A 21,226-nucleotide genomic window follows, 5' to 3' on the forward strand; every position below is an offset into this window, starting at 1 on the left:
GCGGAGGCTTTCTTCGCTAATTGGTTAGCCAATATCAGCCACTCAGCCTGGCCACGTCACAGTCTGCCGAGACGAGAACATCGAGGATCGATATCCAGTCGTAAGTTGACGAAGTAAATATGATCCGTGTTGTTGGCTGACACAATGCCACGAGTTCTGAGGACTGATGTTTTCGAGAGGCTAATGCGACTTAGCGGCGCGATAGTCTATGAAATATCAGACGTGTTGTATCAGTCGACCCCAGAGTTATAGTCGCCCTTTGCATCACGTGAACGCGCATGTATATGGGAGCCTAGCTCTTAGGCGAGTCCGGGCAAAACTCGTGGCGCCTGACGTCTCACGAGCAAGCAACACCAGCCTGATTCTTTAGAACCCTAGAAGGTCCATATCTCAGATCTATCGACTACAAACGATCGTTGGACGAAGAGTCCAGGCGATGCGATTACTCGTCGCCACGTCCCCTGTTTCACATTCGAGCGAGAACATGAACCTCCAGAAGTCGCCAGTGGCTTCCGACTGGTGAACTACTTGCATCGTACAAGACTGTCTCCAGCCACTCTACGACCGAGCTTGCGTATCCTCATACACATTAATCGTATTCGCACGTTGTGTAGTATAAGCTGAGCCAATGTCGCTTCTCACTGGGCCACGAACCGGTCGTTGGACAGATGAGAGCAACCATCATCGTACGTTGTAACCAAAGCCTTACGTACCAAACTACCCTGAGGCGTTTTATAGATATTCAGTGGTTACAAAGCGACAACCAAGCCCAGTGGCTCAAAGTCGCTGTGGCCATCTGCCTGACGCTTAGCACACCTTACATATTTCGAATATTCGTTAGCAGTTTCCTTGGCTTTGCAAGATGGATCTCTTCTGGAAGGGAAACGTCAAATCCGCCTCGAGACGAAGAGGTACAGCCTTTGACACCTACAAGGCTCATGAACGACGCGAAAACCGGACGGCAGATGCTACGACGCTTCTATGACGCCTTCCGCCAGAAAGAATCAAGACTCGAGATTCGACACCAGTTCTTCTATTTCTTCGTCCTCAGCACTTTGTGTTTTGCTTTCTTCTCACAGATTATCGCAAGCTCCATCCTCACGGACAAGATGACGACAAATCGTATGGGCCTACTAGCATCAGAGACTTGTGGTCTCTACGAGTATGACAATGAAAGATGGGGCGAGGAGCAGGCCTCTCGTGTTGATAGCCTGATGGTAAAGAGAGAAAATCGAGCAGCGATCTATGCTCAAGAATGCTATGATTGGGGCAATGATAAAAAGGGCAAGGCTATGACGTGCGACTTCTTCTACAACTCGACCCTGCGGTACAATGTCAGTCCGTCATCTTGTCCGTTTGATGACAACGAAATATGTCGCTTCGGCGCATTACCTGGTAAAGCAGTCACGTTCGATACGGGCTACTTAGACTCCAGTCTCTTAGGTATCAACGCCAACCCCACTTACACTTTTCGGCGCACAACAACGTGCGCTCCATTAAGTGACCAACCACCTTACGTGCAGCATTTCTACAATAGTCCGGTCGATCGTGGTTATCTATACCAATATGGTAAACTCTACAATGTTGATGACAAGTGTGAGGGAACGCCAGAGTTGTTGACGAATTATACTATGCGAATTGTGGGCCACCCTTTCGAATGGTTGGCGCCAGTTTATCGCTTGAAGTACGTTTCTGAAGGTCCCAATGATACGGCCTTCTACTAACTTTCATGAACTTATAGTACATTCGCTACATCTCTGGGTATACCTAGCTGTGACTTTTACCAGCCTCATAGGAGTCTCAAAGCACCCGGACTTGATACTCAATCAAGGACCAAGACACTCACGATCGTCTTCATCACAGCTCTGCACATTGTTTATACTCAAAAGAGCATCGACCCCATCTTTCCAGCCGACGACCCATACAAGTTCCAAGATGGCACCGTGGAGTACTACAAGAACAAGAGCCCGAAATTACGAGCATTTGCATGCATAGACGAAACCCAGTTCTGCGACCCAACAAACACATTCTGCTGGCATGAATACGAGAAGATACCAGACCAAGTATCGCACATTACCGAAGATCCAGCGTATTGGTTCATGGTAAATGCGCTTAAGAAATCCAACACTTACGATTCTATCAAACTGCGACTCGGGAGCAGTCTCCTGGCGCAGCAGCGTGTTGGTCAAGCCAGGTCGCAGTCTTTAGCTAACAATCACTGGGAGCTCGAAGCGGAGCATATGTTCAAGACATCTTTGGCGAGAGCTCAGTTCGACGCATGGAGTCTAGCCAGTGGAGAAGATCACGATCAAGACACTTACAAGAACACTGTCGATGAATTCGCGGAGGATATGTGCGGCCTCTTCAAATTTCGTGCCGCTGGACACGTCAACATACGCTTGTGGCCATTTTGGTTATTGTGCTCTGTATTGCCGATCACATTCCTCTTAAGTGTAGAGCTCAAGACTTACGGGCAGATATGGTATAGCGCTATAAGTTCAGCGAGAGAGATATTTCTAAAGAGGAGCAATAGCTCAACAAGTGATTCTGCGACGGGTGCTCTTGTTACAAGCGAAGACACCAATGAAGATGCGTTCGTGGTAGGATCGGCGTCATCCACTCGTCGCAGTTCAGATACACCAGCAGCTCCGACCGTCACATCCACGGAGCAAAATGATCTAACAGATGCAAGCGCATCTGCTGATGGTTTGGAGATATCCTCGGAAGCCGCAAACGACCATCCAACACAAGTGTCGATGCCACCTGCCAGCACGACAACACCACTTGTTGCTCCTCCAACACACAAGTCGCACGATTATGGGACATCTAGCACCGCCTATAGTATGCACGGTAGTCGGGGTTCTGTAGATACCCATCGCTCTGGCTCTGTGTTGGATAGGGAGGTTCAGCCTCTTGCGAACGGTGAAGAAGGTAGTCGATCAAGCGAGCGAAACGACCAGGAATGGTCACCATTGCTCATACATGGTCCCGTTCTCATGGTAGCACGTGTAATGCAAGCTGTTGGAAAGAAGAGGGCGGAGTAGGTGTCTCATTAACTATATATCTTATCGTTTCATCATTCATCATGACATGTGTGGAGTTTTCTTGTCAGCTCTTTTTCTATAGTCCAATCCATTGCTGGATTTCTGGAGTAGCTTAGCATTGCGCAAAATGGTTGGTGTTTATGTGTATACATGCGAGACTCCGCAACTTCTTTTGATTGCCTAATTGAGTAGAGCTTGCGAACCCCGCGTTGGTCGCGCGACGATGACGAGGAATAAACACAAGAACCCAGCCTCGCGAGCACATTCGCGTCCTCATTAATAGGGCCGCCCAGGCGAATTTGGTGGCATGTCAGGCCGCCCGCTGCGCCATTCTCAAGGTCTACCATATCTGGTTTAGCGTCTAGGATTTCGGAAACACAACATTACCGAATGCGTGGCCATGGAGTGCGGTCTTATAGAGATATATCTCTAAAATTCCTTAGAATTGATTGAATGGAATAGTTTGTCTCAATTGACATTGTCATTTTCGTGATCTAGCCCTTTGCGACAAGAGTTGTACAATATGACTGCACTGTACACGATCGTAGCAGACGAGGATAGAAGTGTTGCTAGTAAGTCATCTACAGCCTGAATGCTAAGACTGAGATGCTAAACTTCGCAACGTAGACGGCGATACCTCATCTTTAGTGCACGTCAGTCCAACTGCGGAGAATGCCGACCTGTACACAATGGATCTCCCAGAGTACACCCATCTAGCAACGAGTGGAGAAATATCAGTAGACGCAGAAGCGACACGAAATGAGAAGACACGAGTTTCAGATCAGTCACCAGCATACGATGCGGGCCCAGACCAACCTTTACAGCTACAGGTCTCGGATCGTCAGAGTGAAGAACAGAGTCTCCCTGGAGAATACGAATACCATATACAACAAGATATCACAGGCCAAGGAAACCGATCGGAGATACGAACAATAAACGCCCCAGCTCTAACACATCATCTTACAGAACCTGTTGCGACCGCCAGCCTCACTAGCGTACGAGCGTGCAGTATCCTCAACGACAGACCCGCAGTATGGCTCGTGAAGAGGAAAAGCATGGCTTTATCACCACTCGCCGCAGCAGTGCTTACTAAGGAAGGACTCGTTCAAGCAAAAGACTTGCAGCTGTAAATAAACCTTCTAAACATTAGAGGCTTACGGGAGCTGACATCCCCTGCAGGATCTCTCAATACGCCGACATGAAGCGCGATCCCACCGACCCCGTGTCCGCCGTGTTTTTGACTACCTACGATGTCGTAAGCGGTATGATGCTGGGTCTTGTAGCAGGCCCTATCGAATTGGGTAAGCAAACCACACCAATGTTAACGCAACACGAAGCAAAACGGAAAGAGAAGCGAGGCGATAATATAGAGTCATCGGGCTCTGAAATTACGAAAGACCCAGGCCACGTGGCACGCCAAGTAGCTCTCGGTACCGCCAAAGGCTTTGGGCGCATCGTCACGACGAGTCTCAAGAGCCCTGCAGTGATTATGCATGGTATTACACGAGGCTTCCATAATCTTCCCAAGGCATATGGCGAAGAGGTACGGCAGTATGAGAACGTGACTGGATTAAGAAGCGGGTTGGTGGTCAGCATGAAGAGCTTTGGTTACGGGCTTGGTGATGGGATAAGAGACCTCATGGTAAAGCCTATCGACGGCGCCGAGAAGAACGGTGTATTAGGTTTCGCCGCTGGATGTGCAACAGGCATTGCGAATGCGGCCTTCAAACCCGCTGCCGGTCAGTAATCTTGGGATACATATGAGAACGGCCAAGCTGACTGAATATAGGCGCATGTGGACTTGTCGGGTATTCATCGGTTGGCGTATATAAATCAATCCGCAACATTGGTTCAGTGAAGAAAGACGACCCAGCAGAACTGGTACGGAGCATAGGCGAGGCTGAGTATCAACAAGCGAGTGACGCAGACAAACTGTATATCGTGCGTCTGTGGTGTCAGACGCAGATGCGAGTGCGTATAGGTTAGGTTCTTCGACTCTGTTGCCTGAACACGATGATGCTGATGATCGACGTTTTTAAATGTTGTATTGCGTTAATACAAGGGTTCGCTCGGCATGAAGCTGCTAGAACTTCCCAAGGAAGCCAACTGGGTATACGCATGTAGCATGTCGAATAAGTAACGCCACCAGCTTCTAAGTCGAGGAAGAGGCTTTCTTTTCCACACCGTAGACTCTCTTCGTCAGGTAATGAGCAAGCTGCCATTTCTGTCTCTTTGTTAGCCACTTCCAACTTTACGAGTGCTGATAGTTGACATACCACAACTTGTTGCCCCTCAAAGTAATTCTTCCACCTGTCGTCTTCGGCAAGGTCGACGACCACATCCCATGGCCACTGCTCGGACTCTAACTCGACAAGAGTGAAGTAACTGTGTAGCTCGTCCTTTGATTTGTTCTCGAACTCTGCACCTTGCATGGTTGTCGCGTTGTCGATCTTGAAGAGGCGAAACCGCAGTACGTCTGGTGAACTAGATATTGTGGGACCGACGACATCTTTGTAGTACTTCAAGACCTCCTCTTCTTTGTCTGCAGCCACGCTCCATTCCATTGCCGCTACGCTTGCGACGTATTCGATGTCTATCGACATTAGTCCGTCATCGCCGGCTTGATCCTGTCCCGTGATCTTACCACCACCGTCACCTGACCAATCGTCTTGTTTCCAAGCCTTGACCTCTCGATATGATCGGATATCGAATCGCAGATCCTTGAGTGAGGTTTGCAACTCGCTGCTGGGTGGGTGGTATGATAAATCATACATGTCCTTGTTGGACTGGTCGACAGACTTCACCTCCCAAACGGTCATATAGGGCCACGGCGAATCTAACTTGCCCACCGGCTCGTCCTCCATGCCGCTCGCCGTTACCTCGCAATGTATGCCATGGATGGCATTTGGCGAGTCGATTGATGGTAGATATTCGTTCTCGTACCATTCCTCACGTCCTTCTGGGAAGGTTGCCCAGAGACAGCACAGGCCTGACATGCTGTTTCGATTTTGCGGCGAGTTTGTCGCGACTTTGAATGGCTAAGAATCCGTGGTGTCCAGGGTGTGAGATGTATAGTAATCCAGGCGGTTGTGCCGAGCTGTCAGTCAATGTTTGCAGCAGGGAAGGACAGATGAACGACTCGTCTGCAACATGACGCGGCTGCCACCAAAGTTATGGCCGGACCCTGAAGCATAGCTGCTGTATGATAGCCCTCACGAGACGGTCCGACCGCATTTTGCTACCACCCTGTCTCGGAGGACGATAAAGCGGTATGTTCACCGGCAGCTGGCCAATGGAACAACGTGCGACCTAACATGATTGGCCGTTGATACCTGAGACGCAAAGCAAGAAATTCCTTCAGGGCGTGGGCTAACGTGCATATGTCGTAGACGATCGACCGTTCCCCACATCTTGCCACGAATGCCTCAAGTCGGAGAATTCGAGGCGCGGGTAGCGCCCGCATGCAGTATGATGTGTGCACATCAGCTGCTCGATTGATGCCGATACCGCCGCTGTTGTACTTGATGATGGATATATCTCCAAGTCTACGCTCGTGAAAGTCGTGGAAGCGCATCGCGTAAGGGAGTGACGCTAGGTAAGGGGTTCCAAGGTTGGTGTTGGGCCTCCTTGCGGCGCGCTTACCCTAGTGCCGGAAGACAGACGGCGTTACCCCAGCTTAGTGGCTTCAGCGCCGCTTCTTGGAAGACACTGACCTGTCAACACCTAGCAAGTAATCTTGAGGCAGGTCACGATGTCTCTTTGGTCTCCCTGACCTTCAGAATTTTTGTGGTCGCATTGCGGATCGGACCCAGACATACGCTCCGTCCCGCTGTCACGCATTCGAGATAATCCCTGCCTAAAGCGCAACGCCGTACATGTGAGTTCGCTTAGAGGGCGCATGACAGTATCCAAAGCTTGCCGTAACCGTGGAAAGAGGCCGGCAGTCGGGACTTACCAGAACAGATCGGAAGGAATGCCAAGTGATCTATCATAGGCAAGGTGACGCACCTGGGCATCTCACCGTCTTATGGCCGCGTCCTGAAGAGTCTCTCATCTCATGGCGCAGTTCATTTGAATTTCGAACCAGAGTGAATTCCGTCCTGGCGAGTTCCTGGAATGTGTGCGTCGTATTCGTGTACTTTCGCAGCACTACAGGCCCACATCTCTCAGCGTCGCAACGCCATAAACGTCTAAACGAGGCAATGTCCGCGAGGCCAGCTTCTGCGGTTGAAGAACTAGTTGATCTCAACAAGTCGCTCGTTGCTCAATCTGGTACAATCCTCAAAACCAAAAGTAGAAGTTTCTTAATTAAGATCGGAGTGGAAGTTTGGCTCGTGGCTTACCGGCTCTATGGGTATCGGATGAAGAGCTGCTATCTATGGAAGATAACCCGCAGTTACGGTCCAGAAACGAGTGCAATCAAACATTGTCCACACAAACGGGGCCAGTATTATCGCCAGCAACGTCGCCATGCCTCAGAGAGAATAGGCTGGGGGAGTGCCGGTACTCTTCCAACACCATCAAGATATGTAGCCATATGTTTTGTTGAGCCATGAGTTCAGCTGCCACGGATAGCAGTGTAACAACAGCGCTTTCGAAGGGTAGCACAAGAAACATGGCCGGTAGATGAAAACCAACATGCTTCCCGTGTGCGCAATTAACTACCTGGCCATATCAAAGATCCGATAAGTTTCCTGCAAGATCGTGCAGATATCGGGGGCCGACGTGTGGTAGGTGCCGTACCAGATGGAACTGAGAAACATTCCAGATGATAGCCATTAGCAGCTGGATACGTATATAAGCTTCGTACTTCAGTTATCATCAGCTTGCCTTTATAGCTACGCCTTCAGCTTCTCCTTATGTGACATCTTATAACAAGTTCCACGATGCAAATCTTTACTCTTGTTGTCTCTATCCTCAACTTTCTTGGGATTGTCCAAGGCGCTGGAAGTGCAATCAAAGGCACGGGTTCAACCACTCGTCAGTGGTCTTGTTGCAAGAACTCTTGCTCCTGGCCAGGAAAAGCTCTTGTTGACAAGCCCGTATTGACATGCGATGCAAGCGACAATCTTCTCGACAACTACAATAGACGTGATGGCTGTGAGAGTGGCGGTGGCTCATATGCTTGCTCGGACCTCAGCCCTTTCGCTGTGAGCAACGATCTGGCGTATGGCTTCGCCGCAGTCAACCTTGCGGCTTCGAATGAGTCTGCCTGGTGCTGCTCTTGCTACTCGTAAGTTCCTTGCTTCGATGCTCGAACAGTAACTGACAACTTCCAGCCTGACATTCACCTCCGGTCCGGTCAACGGGAAGAAGATGGTGGTCCAAGTTACCAATACTGGATCCGATCTTGGGGAAGACCAGTTCAACATAGCTATCCCCGGTGGCGGCGAAGGTGCTATCCGGGGATGCACAAAGCAGTATGGTGGGCAAGACGTCTGGGGCGAAGACTTTGGTGGCGTAGCGCACAGAGACGATTGCGAAGCTCTTCCCACTGCTCTGCAGGCCGGCTGTTATTGGCGCTTCGACTGGTTTCGAGCAGCCGACAATCCAACCATCAATTGGGAGAAGGTGACTTGTCCTGAGGCTCTGTCGTCAACTTCTGGCTGCAGACGTAATGACGATCCAATTCCAGGGCAGAACACTCCGTCACCGACACCTACGACATCTGCTCCGATATCTTCTGGTACTGTACAGCCTGGGGGCCAGTGTGGTGGAAGAACTTACAAAGGCCCCACCCGATGCGTAGGAGGCACGGTCTGTACCTACGTCGATGAGAACTCATACTACTGCCTTGCAGATCCAGCCAGTACACGGACGACACTGACGACGACAACATCGGCTAGTGCCATGCCGGCAATTGGTCTACCATACGATCGTTGTGGAGGAAACGGATGGACCGGCCCTACGACGTGCAAAGATTCTGTGTGCGTAAGAATCGATGAATGTAGGCTACCTTGTTTCTCTTCAATCACCACGTCAAGTACCTGTCATTGCGTAACGACAACTGATCACTCTCAGGGTACTCACAATGCCAACCACCAGTTTCATCGCAGAAATCGTCAAGCTCGCGGCCTCAGACTACCGCTAAACCATCATCCACCTCAATTGTTCCGCCAGGGCGGCCATCAACGCGCACCCGGCGCACAACCACGACCAAACCTGCGACGCCGATAGCCACAGGTCCAGTACAACTATATGATCAGTGCGGCGGGCAGACATGGCAGGGTTCGACAACCTGCAATCAGGGGTTAATTTGCTTCAAGGTTGACGAATACTACTCACAATGCCAGAAACCGTCTTAGACGAGTGGAACGTAAGGGAACGGTGTGGCAAGGACAGTGATTTTTCCGCTTCTCGACGGTGAATAAGCCGTGCTGCTAGTACATATGTGTTGGAGCATGATTGGATGTAGAAATTGGAAAGATAGCTTGCCGCAATACAGGCTTACTTTCGTTGAGACTAATTGAAAGACGGTCGTGATCAGGGACAGGTTGTCGCTGGCGCTCGCATCGATGTGACAGCTCACCGGGATCTATTTCATATTTCTCCTTTCTCCTACCCCCAAACCTTCACAGCTTCGCCTTAAGCCCGAAGCTTTTCTCCACAGCTTCAACACCCTTCTTCGCAACATCCTCATCTTGACTCGGCAACCCAGTACTACATCCCACAGCCCCGACAACAACTCCGTCTTTTACAATCGGAACACCTCCCGCAATCGTCATAAATCTCCCTTGGTTGCTGTGATTGATGCCATATGCAGGCCCACCGGGATACACGTTGTCTTTGTACACCGAGGTTGGCGCTCGATGGCCTGCAGCTGTGAAAGCTTTATCGATGGCGATGTTGATAGAAGTGAGCTTTGCGCCTTCCATACGGGCGAACGCAAGCAGATGGCACGCATTGTCCATGATGGCGATGTTCATTGGTACGTTGATTTCTTTTGATCGTTGCTCGGCAGCCGCAAGGGCAATACGAGCCCCATCGAGGGTCAGTGTTGGGATTGATTTTGTACTCATGATGACTTTTGATGATAGAGCTTGGATGGTGTAGTGGAAGAAACGCGCTGATGAACGCGATGATAAGGTGCTGAAGATAGACCTCGGATATTGCAGGAGACAGGCGTGTATGACGTAGACGCGTCATGATTGGCTGTCGATGCGGGAGCCGCTTGGATAAACGCGTCCCTTTCGCGGGTCCGCTCCATCCTGCTACATCAACCTTGAAGGTGCATGCTTCCTACCCTCGCATCCGTCTCACTTATGATGATGTAGCGGCACTTCAGCGATAAATCTGTCTGACGTCGACCTGCACGGCGTAGCCTAGGTTGAGGCCCCGGATGAGACGGGCCCATGCGGCCAGTCCTGAAGAATTCAGCAAGTTCGAGCGCAGAATCTGGTGTATTAGCTGGGTCTGAGATGCCAGAAGACTTTGTTCATGGGACTGCTAGTATTGCTTTATCATTTAGTAACGATGACAGTCGTCGACCGTTGCTTCCAGATTGCTTGTCCGTCTTGTTCTAACTTTCCGTATTCTATCCTTTGTCCACACCTTGAAGTTTTCAGGTTACAGTTCTCCAATCACTTCACGGCTTGCAAACCAGTAATATCTGTTCTTGCAATTCCCTTGGCAGTCTTTAGAGCTTTCTCTCTTGTGATGGGTTCAGAGTGGAATTGCATTTTGGCAGAGGTCGCAATGGGCTTGATGTCGCAAACACAAAGTCTACAGTCGAGTGCGCACTATCATGGAGCGCTGTCGAGCAATCATACGCCGTATTGCTAAGATGTCGCTGTATACCCCCGGGTTGTCTTATCCTTCCTTTCGCTTCAGTGTTGTGAACATCGGTGTGGACGCGCACTGTGGAACCACACGTGCCTCTTCTGCCTTCACTTACGTTTGCGCAGACTACCGTAGGCGAGCCAGTGCGTTATGCGCTGTTCGTGATATGATATTCCGAAAATTTACCTCTTAAACACTTGAATCACGCATGAGTCTCAACGTTTGCGAGCGACTTTGCGAGTTGCTAGTCTGTACACAACATGAAGGAAGAGGATATTCTTGCTCACCATGCTCGGCCCCAGAAGTGCTCGGCTTGGATTCCGAAGAAACGCGACTGGCGTTACGCGACTGGAGTCTTCCAACACGACGATATCGAGGGCACGCCTAGTGATCGATCAGCATGGGACGACATGGACTACGAGTACCAAGTTACAGATACTCAGAAGAGTAGAGAATGTAGTATTGGTGATCAGAGTAACGGCTACGGTATAGCGCTTAACAAGACCGTGTCGATACCAGGTACCCCAGAAGGCACGAAGGGGAGGCACTTACTTGGACTTCCAAAGACCATCGTTAGTGTCGAGGCGTTCAAGAAGAAGGCAAAGACCGAGAAAAGGAGCTCATGGCATTCAATATCGAGGTGTCACCAGGTTGGCGAGTCCGAGACAGAAGGCGAGCAGTCAGCCTACGAGACCTATAGCTTGACGGTCAGGCTACGCTTTTCAGGCAAACTCATCATCGAAGACGCGCTTCCGCACATGGCGACATCAGGCTCCATCGGATTCCCACAGCTACCAAGCACACCTACGAAGTTGAAAACGCTTTATTCCCCAAATACACCAGCCATGGCTCGCACTGCGAAGTTACTTTTGACTCCATATGCACTGGACTCTATCGAATCCGTACACAAATACCCCCCTTTTCAGCGGACGTGGGTTGATGAGACAAGGGACTTTAATATGAGGGCAGTCCGTGGGGTTTTGCAAAAGTCTGGCTCTATCGGGAAGGACCTTGGGCCAAACTATACATGGTATAACGATGCCCTTCCAGTGGACGCCTTGCTTCCTCCTGGAATACCTCTATCCGCTAAAGAGATAAACGCGTACTATCCTCATCATGTTCGATGGAAAGGCGTGATGGTTCGAATGTCAAACAACGACTATCGTGGGTCAGACATATTGGGCATGCAGGTAAGCTGGGGTCTTCCCAATAATGGCGAGATGCATCATAGCTGACACCTATCCAGGCTTTCTTCCGTGGCCCTCCTACGACGAACGTTTCAAGCGCAGCGATGAACCAAATACAACGCGACTCAGTCAAGAATGTCATAATAGGCTTCAAGACCGACAATACTAAGGGAAAGCATGATGCGAACTTACATACCGATCACCTCGAGCCGGGCAGGTACATCGCAGAGAAGCGCAGCGGCTATATCCTACCAACATTCGACGACCTCCTCCGTGGCCTCCATCATCTACCGTCTGGTCTCGATGCTCGCGGTCTCACAGAGTGTCTGAGCTGGTATCTCGATTTCCGCAACTCTTTTACGCCTAAACTTGACTTGAATGTCCTCCATACTCAAGCTCTAATCCGTGCCCTTCGTATCCCTTTGAAGCGATTCGGTCCCCAAAATCTAGACTGCAATGCGCTTGAAGAGTGGAAGATATGGGGGAAATTCGAGGAACGCAAGGTGTTTTACGAATCAGCGAAGCCTGCGTCGGCCAAGGTCGACAATATGGAGCAGAAAAGGTCGCAACTTCACATGAACCTGGACGACCACGAAGTCAGACTTGATATCCAGCTGCCACTCCGTCACATCCTCGTCTTCCCTTTTCTTGCGCTACACGGTGTTGTAGGTGAAGCGCTCAAGCTTGGGATCGAGAAAGCCGAGAACCGCAAGGCCGAAAGGAAGAGCGCAGAAGGACGAAGGATGTTGGAAGCCAGGTGGGCTACCAAAGCAGCTAGTTATACTGGTTTAGGAGCGAATAATCAAGAGATGGACGCTGAACAAGCACAGAAGACGGTGGTGGCGCCCGAACCAGCCGTGAAAGCAGAGGGAAAGACAAAGCAATCTCGTTTTATCCCAGAACGCGTCCTTACGACCAAAGCACTACGTTCTCTTGCGCCAGCACCGAAGAAAAATCTGACTGCACCGCCAGCAGATAGAGGACCACTCGGTCACCGCGGACCGCCTGGACCACTAGCTGCAGTGCTATCGGCACAAGCCTCTGCCAGACAGCCTTCCATGTCACCTGTATCTACGCATCTCGATAGGCCTCGGGGTGTACAGGCACCGTCCCCTACACATGCGCCTCATTCAGCATATGGGCGGAGGGGGTATGATTCGACAAGGCCGACAGAACAGCGTGATGGGAGGGGCGGTAGTGGTGGTGCGAGATACTATTAGAGGGGTTGACAGTATGGAAGCCACAAGCAAATGATGCAATTTCGACCCAGTCGACACTAGGGATGAATAAGAGAACTGCCTGAACCTTTAAACTGTGATTCCGTAACTTTACTCATAGCCTGTAAATAAGAACTAGACCCAAAAACATTACTGAAGCAAGGATATGAGGTACAGTGCGGTTAGGGCATGAAGAAGCTCAATCGTTCCATGTTCTACACTCTAGAATTGAAATCTCCTCTAAAATCATACGCAAATTTTTCTAATATAACATTTACAGAAATGCGACACCGCATACCTTCTGGGTAAGTGTTGTTGGGATAGCGCCTCGAAAACAGATCAACGTCTACTATACAGCTTACATCTTAACCCCGCGGACTTGGGTTCGGAAGTGTCTGGCCCAGGCTGCAGTTGTGGCTGTGCTACTCAAGGCCATAACTGACGCTCATCCTTGCAACAACCTACACGTAGCTACACATGCAGACTACGTTCGCTGGAGAGTCAGATTTTATGTCAAAACTTGCTTGTGTTGTATAACTGGTACTACTTTTGTGACCAAATAGAAACCTCATGTCGCAATTTCCGCTAGTTGGTCTCGCACTCACAGCAAACCATGCAACTGCATCTGCTCGATGGCCTGACGGAAGTTTCGAAAGTCTAGGTCGGGTGGAAGGAACGTACGAATATATGGAGATGATGCAACGGCTCTCTTTGTCCTCTTCAGAACACATAAGGTGAGCTGATAAGCCCATGTTCTTTCGCGACTAAATACTGACTATCTCTCTTGTAGTCCACCATACGACATGATGGAAAGTCTGTGGGACGAAGTCCTGCGAAGAGTTTGGCGTGGCGTACGCAAAACATTCGGTCTCGCAGCGTCTGCCGACCTAGCTGTGTTGGCTGGGATGCTCAAAGCAGCAGCACAGATGGCGGAGAGTAAAGTCGGATACCCTATATCGGTAATACTGAGCTTTCCCACATTGCCTGCCTTGCGCCAGGAAGATGTCGCTTCGGCCATCGAGTACGCAGGATTGCACACACCGACATGTTGCGGAAAGCAGTTACACGAGCTTGTTGCTGCATATGCTGGCTATGAGATGGGCCTCTCCGAGAACAAACCTGAACTTGGAAATCGCGGTAAGAAGATGCACGAGCTCCCGAGACGCCACCTCGTCCTCGTGGAGTATACCGAGGTTGCTATTCTACTTTACTGCGCAGTGCTAGAAAAGGGAAGCAATACGCCCGACGTCGCAAGAGGGATTCGGACAAGTTTTGAACTAGGTAGCAGCAACGGAGCCTCGACAGAGGAGGTACATGATTTTGTCTTGGAGTACTTGCGTGACGTAAGTTCCAGTAACACACGTTGGGGTTTCCCCGAAAAAATCAGTATCATGATGACGGGAAGCCTAGAAAGTGTTGGTCACGCAGGGATTCGACAGGTAATCGTGGGGGCCGTTGAAGCATTTGGATCGCGGGCCAACGTTCTGTATTCTGATCCGGAATATGTTGCAGCGAGGGGTGCGGCTGAGATGGCATGGCGAGCTACTCCGCAGATGGAGAGCACCGAGGTGTGAAAATCAATTTCTCGCGACGGATTCGATCCTTCCGGTGTAATGGCTAAGAGCCGAATTGCGACTTCCTTTTTCATCCTTTGATATGCACATCGTCTGTGCAACCGACTTGTCAAGATCGTGGTGACTAGGAAGACCCTCGTAGCACCTGACGCCACAAAGCAGATCACCCGAGAGGGAAATCAACAGCTTTGCGAGAAAGTTACCGGAATGGGCAGGTTGAGATCTGAAACTGCACGTTTTGGCGAGATTGTGGTTCGCTTGGATGAATCAGTACCAAATTGTGCTGTGGGACCAGAACTGAGCCTGGTAGGTATGCAGGCAAGGCTGGGGACACCTGACCAGGTGAATGAATCATCGAGGGGCAATGATTAGTCTACAAGTATAGAGGTACTGGGGTCGTCGAGAGATGTGAATGCGTGCGAGTGGGAAGCATAAGAATTGCTTTTTGTAAGAGCTATGTTGAATTTGGGAAGACGCTAAACAGTGGTAGATAGTCAGAAACTACGGGAATTTGCTGCCGCGCTGCGCATTTGCGAGCGTTGCTGTCGGTCTAGCGAAGTCATTGGTCTGCAAATCATGCGTATGATTGGCACAGGGGGCTAGGTTCCTCAACGATGACGATAGCGCCGAGCATGTTCAACCTCAATTCGGCCTGCAGCACGGCCGGTAGCCCTGTTTCTCCGCCACGCCCTCGTGGCTGCCTCTCCTTATGCGAAGTAGTTGCGTCTCTCACTAGCTTGTTAATGTATGTTGTTTAGTGTTTTATGTGGTTTACCCAGCACTCTACCGTGACTTGAACGAGCGCACCTCCGCGGCCAAAACGAGATAGGAGAGGTCCAATGCCTGACCAGCAGCGCCGCTCATGGCACCAGCCCGACGTTACTAATCTGCCACCCGACTCGTATACCTCGCAGAAATTGGTATGCACAGCTACAGACTTGACATGTCGCACGCTAAGACGCGCAGGAACATGCGACGCCCGAGCATCTGCATCTTACCTCGAGACGCTACTTCATCGGGCCTATCCCAGTATGCCTTCCCCATTTCTCGACGAGGCCTTGGCTCACATACAGGTAGACAGCATGGCTCACCAAACACCGACGCGACTGGTACAAGCACCACCTCCGAATCAACTACTCAACGCGCACGGCGACCTTCTCTTCCGATCCACGCGAGGCCCGCCAACGACGGCTGAGCGGCCTTGAAGGACCCAGTTCCTCTGCCCTCTTCCAGCACAGTTTCCCCCAGCCTGAAGAACTCGAAGCAGAGGAGGAAGAGGATGGCGCGCACGAGTCGGAGGCTAGTGGAGCCAACGGCGCAGCAGATGCGACTGCTGCCACTCCACCCGCCTTGCAGGTTCCGCGTGCTTCAGATCAAAAGAGCGATGTTATGGAAGATGCAGAGTACGATGAGTTCGTAGACGCACCCTCAGAACCAGAAGACGAGGACTCCGAACGCGAACCCCACGGACGCACTTTCCGTCGATCCAGCTCCAAGACCTTCGTTACTGCGTCCTCAATACCTATGGACGAAGATGAAAATGGAGAAGACTCGGACCAAAGACCGCTACACGAGCAACAGCAACAACAGCAACAACAGCAACAACAACAACAGCAACAACAACCGCAGGCAAGTGGCTTACATGTTCCTTCGGGCCAAGAGGAGGCAGGATCAAAGTCGCTAGGCAAACGCCCACTGTCAAATGTAGAGAGCCTCGGAAATCCTGCATCAACTATTGGAGCAGCCTCTGTAGATGCAAACTCCACATCGTCATTGCTGCGTAACGCTGACATGAACAAGGCGCCGGCCTCCGCTGATGTCGATTCGAAGCCGCCCGCGAAGGGTATAATGGGAAAAGTGAGGAGGAGATCGGGCATCTTGTCGTCTTCCTCGGGACAACTACAAGAGGTCGACTCGGCCACGGGAGAATTGACGCGCAAGAAGTCAAACCTACGAAATCTTGTAAAGTTCGACATTCCAGAAGACTCCCGACGCGCCACCCTCCATCTCAAAGCGAAAAAAGCACAGATGACCGTTCAGCGAGCAGGTACCAAAGTGAGACGACAGAAGATCAAAGACGGGCTGGTCGTCAAGATGGAGCGCATGCTTGTGCGCGTTGACGCCGCTGCAGAGGTCCCAGAAGATTTCGATGAGAACGTCAACCAAAGGGTCGTGTCCCGCGTCAAAGAAAAGTGGCGGGAGTACATGATCGTCTGTCGCCACAATCACGTCAATGATGCCGAGTTTGTACTGCAGTTCTATCAGACTCGAGTGCGTCTCTCCAACCTTTTCCTCCGAACCAAGTTGCTGACTTTGTTGACAGGTCATCCCAGAGATCGAAAACGCAGGAGCAGGCAAGAAGGCTGCGTACGAAATTCCGCTGGGTAAGAGGACTTGCAAAGTCAATCTGTACTCGTCGTTAGACAAGTCGATGGTCGTGTCCTCACCTGGTTCACGTGAAACTTTGATCTTTATTATGCAAGCTCGGACTGCCTCCAATGCAGTAGAATGGTATACCTTCCTCCGAAACGTCCTTGGCTGGCAACGCGCTTCCGAACTTCAGATCAGCATACCGGACATGAGCTTGAGTATTCGAATAGCCAATCCGTTTGAGAAGCTGGAGGCATCCCAGAACAAAGTGCACGATGCAGACAATATAGAAGAAGCCTTGCTCAAAACTATGCAAGAAGAGCAGGCAGTTGCGCAAGAGCTGATTAGGCGTTGCCTGGATCAGCTACAAGATGCACCAGAGTGGGCAGATGTGCTGGAGTCCTGGATCAAGGACCAGCGCATTGGCCTCGCTTGGAAGCGATACGATCGACTGGAATGGATACACGGAGCCAACGAGCGGAAGATGTATGGCACGATAGCCATGCTCAAGTCGCACGAACTGGAACTGAGACCGAAGACACACTACCCTACGACTGCGGTGACCAGGAAGAAACACAAAACATTGACCGAACCAGTTCCTGTCGAAGGTTTCCTGATCAGGCTGACAGGGCAGCGAGGACGGGCGCAGCGACTAGGGCTCATGTACCACAAGCAACTCTATTTCGCTAGCCACGACCAGTATCTTGTCTTCTCACGACCCACAAAGGTCACTCCACCTCCGCCTCCGAGACTACCTGCGTCGGAAAATGCAAACGTACCGACAGCAAAAGCGGTCAAGGGCGCAGTGCCAGAAAGCTGGGCTGTCAATCCCTATGCTACGCAGGATGGCCAGATCGAGTGGTTGATGGAAGGACATTCGGGTACGACAGAGGCCAAGCGATTGCATGACGAAGACGCAGCGGATGAAGCTGCTCGCAAAGAACAAAACCTGCTCAACTGTGATGGCTACATCAACCTGGCGGACGTTGTTAAAGTTCGAAAAGCACAGCTGGGTGCTAGCCCCGCTGATCAGGACCTCGAGGAGGGCTCAGATGTGGACTTTGACGAAGAAGTTGATGATTCTATGCGCAATGATGGAGCCACAAGCGACCTTGACATCGATCGCACCTTGGAGTTGGTCATGAAGAATGGCCTCATCATTCGCCTACAGGTATGTGGCCCTAAGGTATACCATCTGCTTTCCTGACTAACCCAATCTTCAGGCCGCAGATAAAGCCCGTAGGAAAGAGTGGATACAGCACCTGCGCGCTCTCGCCAAGTATTGGAAACACCGCACTGCGTCTGATATCGCACTCTACAAATCAACACGTAGTCGCAATCTCAGCGCCCTTAAGATTGACGAAGAGACAGAAGCACACGTCGGACAGTTTGCGAGAAAATGGGAGGTGACTCAGTCATTTGCCTCACCACAGCTCTACAACATGTGTGGCATCGCTTGTTGTCGCAGTATCCATATGAGCGGAATGTTGTATCGGAAGCCCCGCATACACGCGCCCTTTACACGATGTAGCGTTTTGCTGACCGCCGGTACGTTGCTGATCTTTCGAGATGTCTTGCGAAGCAGGGTCGGCAAACAATTGGCGCACATCCACCACGAGCGCATAGCGAATCTCGATCTCAAGGATTGCTACATCTATTCTGGTCTCCTCACGGAAAACGACCTCCTCTACCAGAACCAGACCTTCGATGCAAACAAACCAGGTCACCACGCTCTCCCACGTATCTACCTCGAAGACGGCTGGACGTCGACTGATGAGGATGTCATGACAACGTTCGTCATCTGGCATGGCAAAGCAAAGAGCTGGTTTCGCGCCGAAGAGGGAGCAGGTGGCGGCGAACAGAATCGGAAAGAAGGCAAGCGAACAAAGTTGAAGAGGGTGGCTAAGCTTGGTAGCAAAGGCCGTAGCGTGGTCTTTAGGGCTCGATCGCGTGCCGAGCGAGATCATTGGGTGCTGGCGATACAGAATGAGATCGAGAGGATCCAAGGCGATAATGCGGACTTCAGACTCGAGGAGAGTGGTGACAAGGGGACGTCGAATGGCAGTGTTAGTCGGAGTAATACGGGTGCATAACAGGAGGACAAGTTGGGCATGGTGATGGAGCTTTGCATTGTATTTTGGCGCATCACTCCAGGCTGGTGTACTTGGTCATGGGCATTTGGGACTATACACGGTGGCCTACGTTTTGAGCATATCCAGCATCGGATACTTGGTGTTAGTACTTTATAATAACATCGGAATTATTCACTTACTTTTCACTTAAAACGCCACCAGGCAGGTCAAGTATACACGCATCGAACACTGTCTTCTATTTTGGACACAAATACCAGATACGATATTTCAGATGGGGAATCTCGCAAGCGTGCGTTCACTGTACCGCTCCGAGGTGCAGAGTCGTATTATTGGCGCTACTCTGCACGCTCTTGCGTAGATGCTCTCACATTCATATCCAATTTGCCGCCACGCGTTGCTCCTGCCTGATACGCTCACCCACGCTGCAGCCTTGGCGATATCAGAACGCGATCGGCCCACTCCCCGCACCAACAAACGACCGTTCTTGTTGATAAATACCCCCAAATCCTGACTCACCTTCTCTTAACCTACTACCTCTTCTACACTCGTTTAAAAGAATCCACTCGCTCCCCATCAACGTCGAAGCAACTCAATCCACACCTTCGATCTTCTCAACCACACTCACTTACAACAAGTTACCACATTGCGATGTCTATCTTCAAGAACCTCCTCGCGGCCACTGCCATCGTCAATGTCGCCTTCGCAGGTACCGCGTACTCTTCGGATGTAGCGTCTGTTGTTACGTCCGTCCAGCTCGTGACTTCGGTGACCTTTGTCGACCCGCCGGCGGCTTCGTCTAGCACCCACTGCAACACTTTGACTGTTACAGAGGTAGCTCCTCCTAGCACTGTAACCGTCATTGCTCCCCCTCCTGGTGCTAGCGGCACTGACGTTCTGGAGTCCTCCAAGTCCGATGGCATGACCATCCAGACCTCCATCCTGTCGTCCGCTATCTCAAAGGTATTTGGAAATGAGCCCTGCACCCATGTCACTTCTGGCAAAGCTGCCATATACCTTCAAGTTCATCGTCTAACACCCCATAGATTCAGCCAACAGAGACTTGCGTCAGTAGCCTCCACACTGTCACGCACAGTGGCAAGGATTTTACTATCACTGCCTGCCACCTACCTCCAGCAGGTCTGACCTCTGTAAGTACTTACCCTGCTACATGCATCAATTCTCAAGCAATCACCTAATATGCTCGAGCAGTCTACTGGCACTGTCACCGTGAGCGAGACCGAAGTTATTCCCGTGCCATCGGCTAGCGCTACCATCGACACCTCTCTTGTCCATGCTACTGCCAACTTCACTGGAACTGCGATTACTGGAAGCATCATCTCACCGTCTTTCAGCCGTACAAACACTTACTCGCACACGTTCCACGTGAACGGCACCAAGACTGCTACCGCTACTGGCACAGGTGGTGCTAGCGCTTCTTACACGGCTCCCTCTCTCCCTCCCTTCACCGATGCTGCGGATGCTACCAATGTGGGCGCTGCCGTCCTCTTCGGTGGTATTTTGATGGCTCTTTTCGGCGCCTAGGTGCTTGATGTAGTCTTCGGACTGAGGACTGGCGAGTTTGATGATGAAAGAACATCGTGTTAAGCATATAACTTGGGGTTGATCTATAAGCTTTGTGTTTGGATCCCCATATTGTATGTTAAATGGAAAGTAGTGCCGTGCTGCTCGATAATAAATTTCCATGATCCCAAAGCTCTTTTTTCTGCCATGTGAACATCCATGACTGATTGCCTGCTTGCCCTGACATGATGAAGCTCGAATATGATGCCGTTCGTCTGTATGATTACACGCCGAAATATCTTCTAATGCATCAGCAGTACAGTAGGCTGTTAAGAAAATATTCTGCATCCTCGGAGAAGGATGTGGTGACACCGTACACAAGGGAAAAACCGAACAGGTATAGAGATAACAAGCTTTACCTTGCAGCTTACAATAGCTCCT

At 50.8% G+C, this 21,226-nt stretch overlaps 9 protein-coding genes across 9 annotated transcripts; 7 read left to right on the top strand and 2 right to left on the bottom strand.

Moving 5' to 3' along the window:
- Window positions 1-628: 628 nt before the first annotated feature.
- On the top strand, window positions 629-3,044 carry AA0111_g8457 (hypothetical protein; the record flags this gene model as incomplete). The annotated part of the gene is made up of 3 exons (XM_028654906.1): window positions 629-686; window positions 739-1,684; window positions 1,742-3,044. The coding sequence occupies 3 exons, from the start codon at window positions 629-631 to the stop codon at window positions 3,042-3,044; spliced, it is 2,307 nt and encodes a 768-aa protein (XP_028504039.1).
- A 523-nt stretch (window positions 3,045-3,567) lies between these two features.
- On the top strand, window positions 3,568-5,030 carry AA0111_g8458 (hypothetical protein; the record flags this gene model as incomplete). The annotated part of the gene is made up of 4 exons (XM_028654907.1): window positions 3,568-3,616; window positions 3,672-4,170; window positions 4,224-4,783; window positions 4,834-5,030. 4 exons carry the CDS (start codon window positions 3,568-3,570, stop codon window positions 5,028-5,030), a joined length of 1,305 nt encoding a protein of 434 aa, XP_028504042.1.
- Window positions 5,031-5,196: 166 nt separating this feature from the next.
- Window positions 5,197-6,040, bottom strand: AA0111_g8459 (hypothetical protein; the record flags this gene model as incomplete). Its single annotated transcript, XM_028654908.1, has 3 exons — window positions 5,197-5,268; window positions 5,321-5,637; window positions 5,689-6,040. The coding sequence occupies 3 exons, from the start codon at window positions 6,038-6,040 to the stop codon at window positions 5,197-5,199; spliced, it is 741 nt and encodes a 246-aa protein (XP_028504041.1).
- Window positions 6,041-7,930: 1,890 nt separating this feature from the next.
- AA0111_g8460 (hypothetical protein) lies at window positions 7,931-9,135 on the top strand (the record flags this gene model as incomplete). Its single annotated transcript, XM_028654910.1, has 3 exons — window positions 7,931-8,277; window positions 8,324-8,971; window positions 9,066-9,135. The coding sequence occupies 3 exons, from the start codon at window positions 7,931-7,933 to the stop codon at window positions 9,133-9,135; spliced, it is 1,065 nt and encodes a 354-aa protein (XP_028503882.1).
- Window positions 9,136-9,616: 481 nt separating this feature from the next.
- On the bottom strand, window positions 9,617-10,063 carry AA0111_g8461 (hypothetical protein; the record flags this gene model as incomplete). Its single annotated transcript, XM_028654911.1, has 1 exon — window positions 9,617-10,063. The coding sequence occupies one exon, from the start codon at window positions 10,061-10,063 to the stop codon at window positions 9,617-9,619; it is 447 nt and encodes a 148-aa protein (XP_028503883.1).
- A 1,020-nt stretch (window positions 10,064-11,083) lies between these two features.
- On the top strand, window positions 11,084-13,230 carry AA0111_g8462 (hypothetical protein; the record flags this gene model as incomplete). Its single annotated transcript, XM_028654912.1, has 2 exons — window positions 11,084-12,013; window positions 12,070-13,230. 2 exons carry the CDS (start codon window positions 11,084-11,086, stop codon window positions 13,228-13,230), a joined length of 2,091 nt encoding a protein of 696 aa, XP_028503884.1.
- Window positions 13,231-14,030: 800 nt separating this feature from the next.
- On the top strand, window positions 14,031-14,801 carry AA0111_g8463 (hypothetical protein; the record flags this gene model as incomplete). The annotated part of the gene is made up of 1 exon (XM_028654913.1): window positions 14,031-14,801. The coding sequence occupies one exon, from the start codon at window positions 14,031-14,033 to the stop codon at window positions 14,799-14,801; it is 771 nt and encodes a 256-aa protein (XP_028503885.1).
- Window positions 14,802-15,640: 839 nt separating this feature from the next.
- On the top strand, window positions 15,641-19,264 carry AA0111_g8464 (hypothetical protein; the record flags this gene model as incomplete). Its single annotated transcript, XM_028654914.1, has 5 exons — window positions 15,641-15,721; window positions 15,768-15,830; window positions 15,879-17,072; window positions 17,125-18,342; window positions 18,395-19,264. 5 exons carry the CDS (start codon window positions 15,641-15,643, stop codon window positions 19,262-19,264), a joined length of 3,426 nt encoding a protein of 1,141 aa, XP_028503886.1.
- A 648-nt stretch (window positions 19,265-19,912) lies between these two features.
- AA0111_g8465 (hypothetical protein) lies at window positions 19,913-20,806 on the top strand (the record flags this gene model as incomplete). Its single annotated transcript, XM_028654915.1, has 3 exons — window positions 19,913-20,224; window positions 20,308-20,412; window positions 20,474-20,806. The coding sequence occupies 3 exons, from the start codon at window positions 19,913-19,915 to the stop codon at window positions 20,804-20,806; spliced, it is 750 nt and encodes a 249-aa protein (XP_028503887.1).
- Window positions 20,807-21,226: the final 420 nt, after the last annotated feature.

This window comes from Alternaria arborescens (assembly GCF_004154835.1).
Source record: "Alternaria arborescens strain FERA 675 chromosome Unknown contig_21, whole genome shotgun sequence".
Classification (NCBI taxonomy): domain Eukaryota; kingdom Fungi; phylum Ascomycota; class Dothideomycetes; order Pleosporales; family Pleosporaceae; genus Alternaria; species Alternaria arborescens.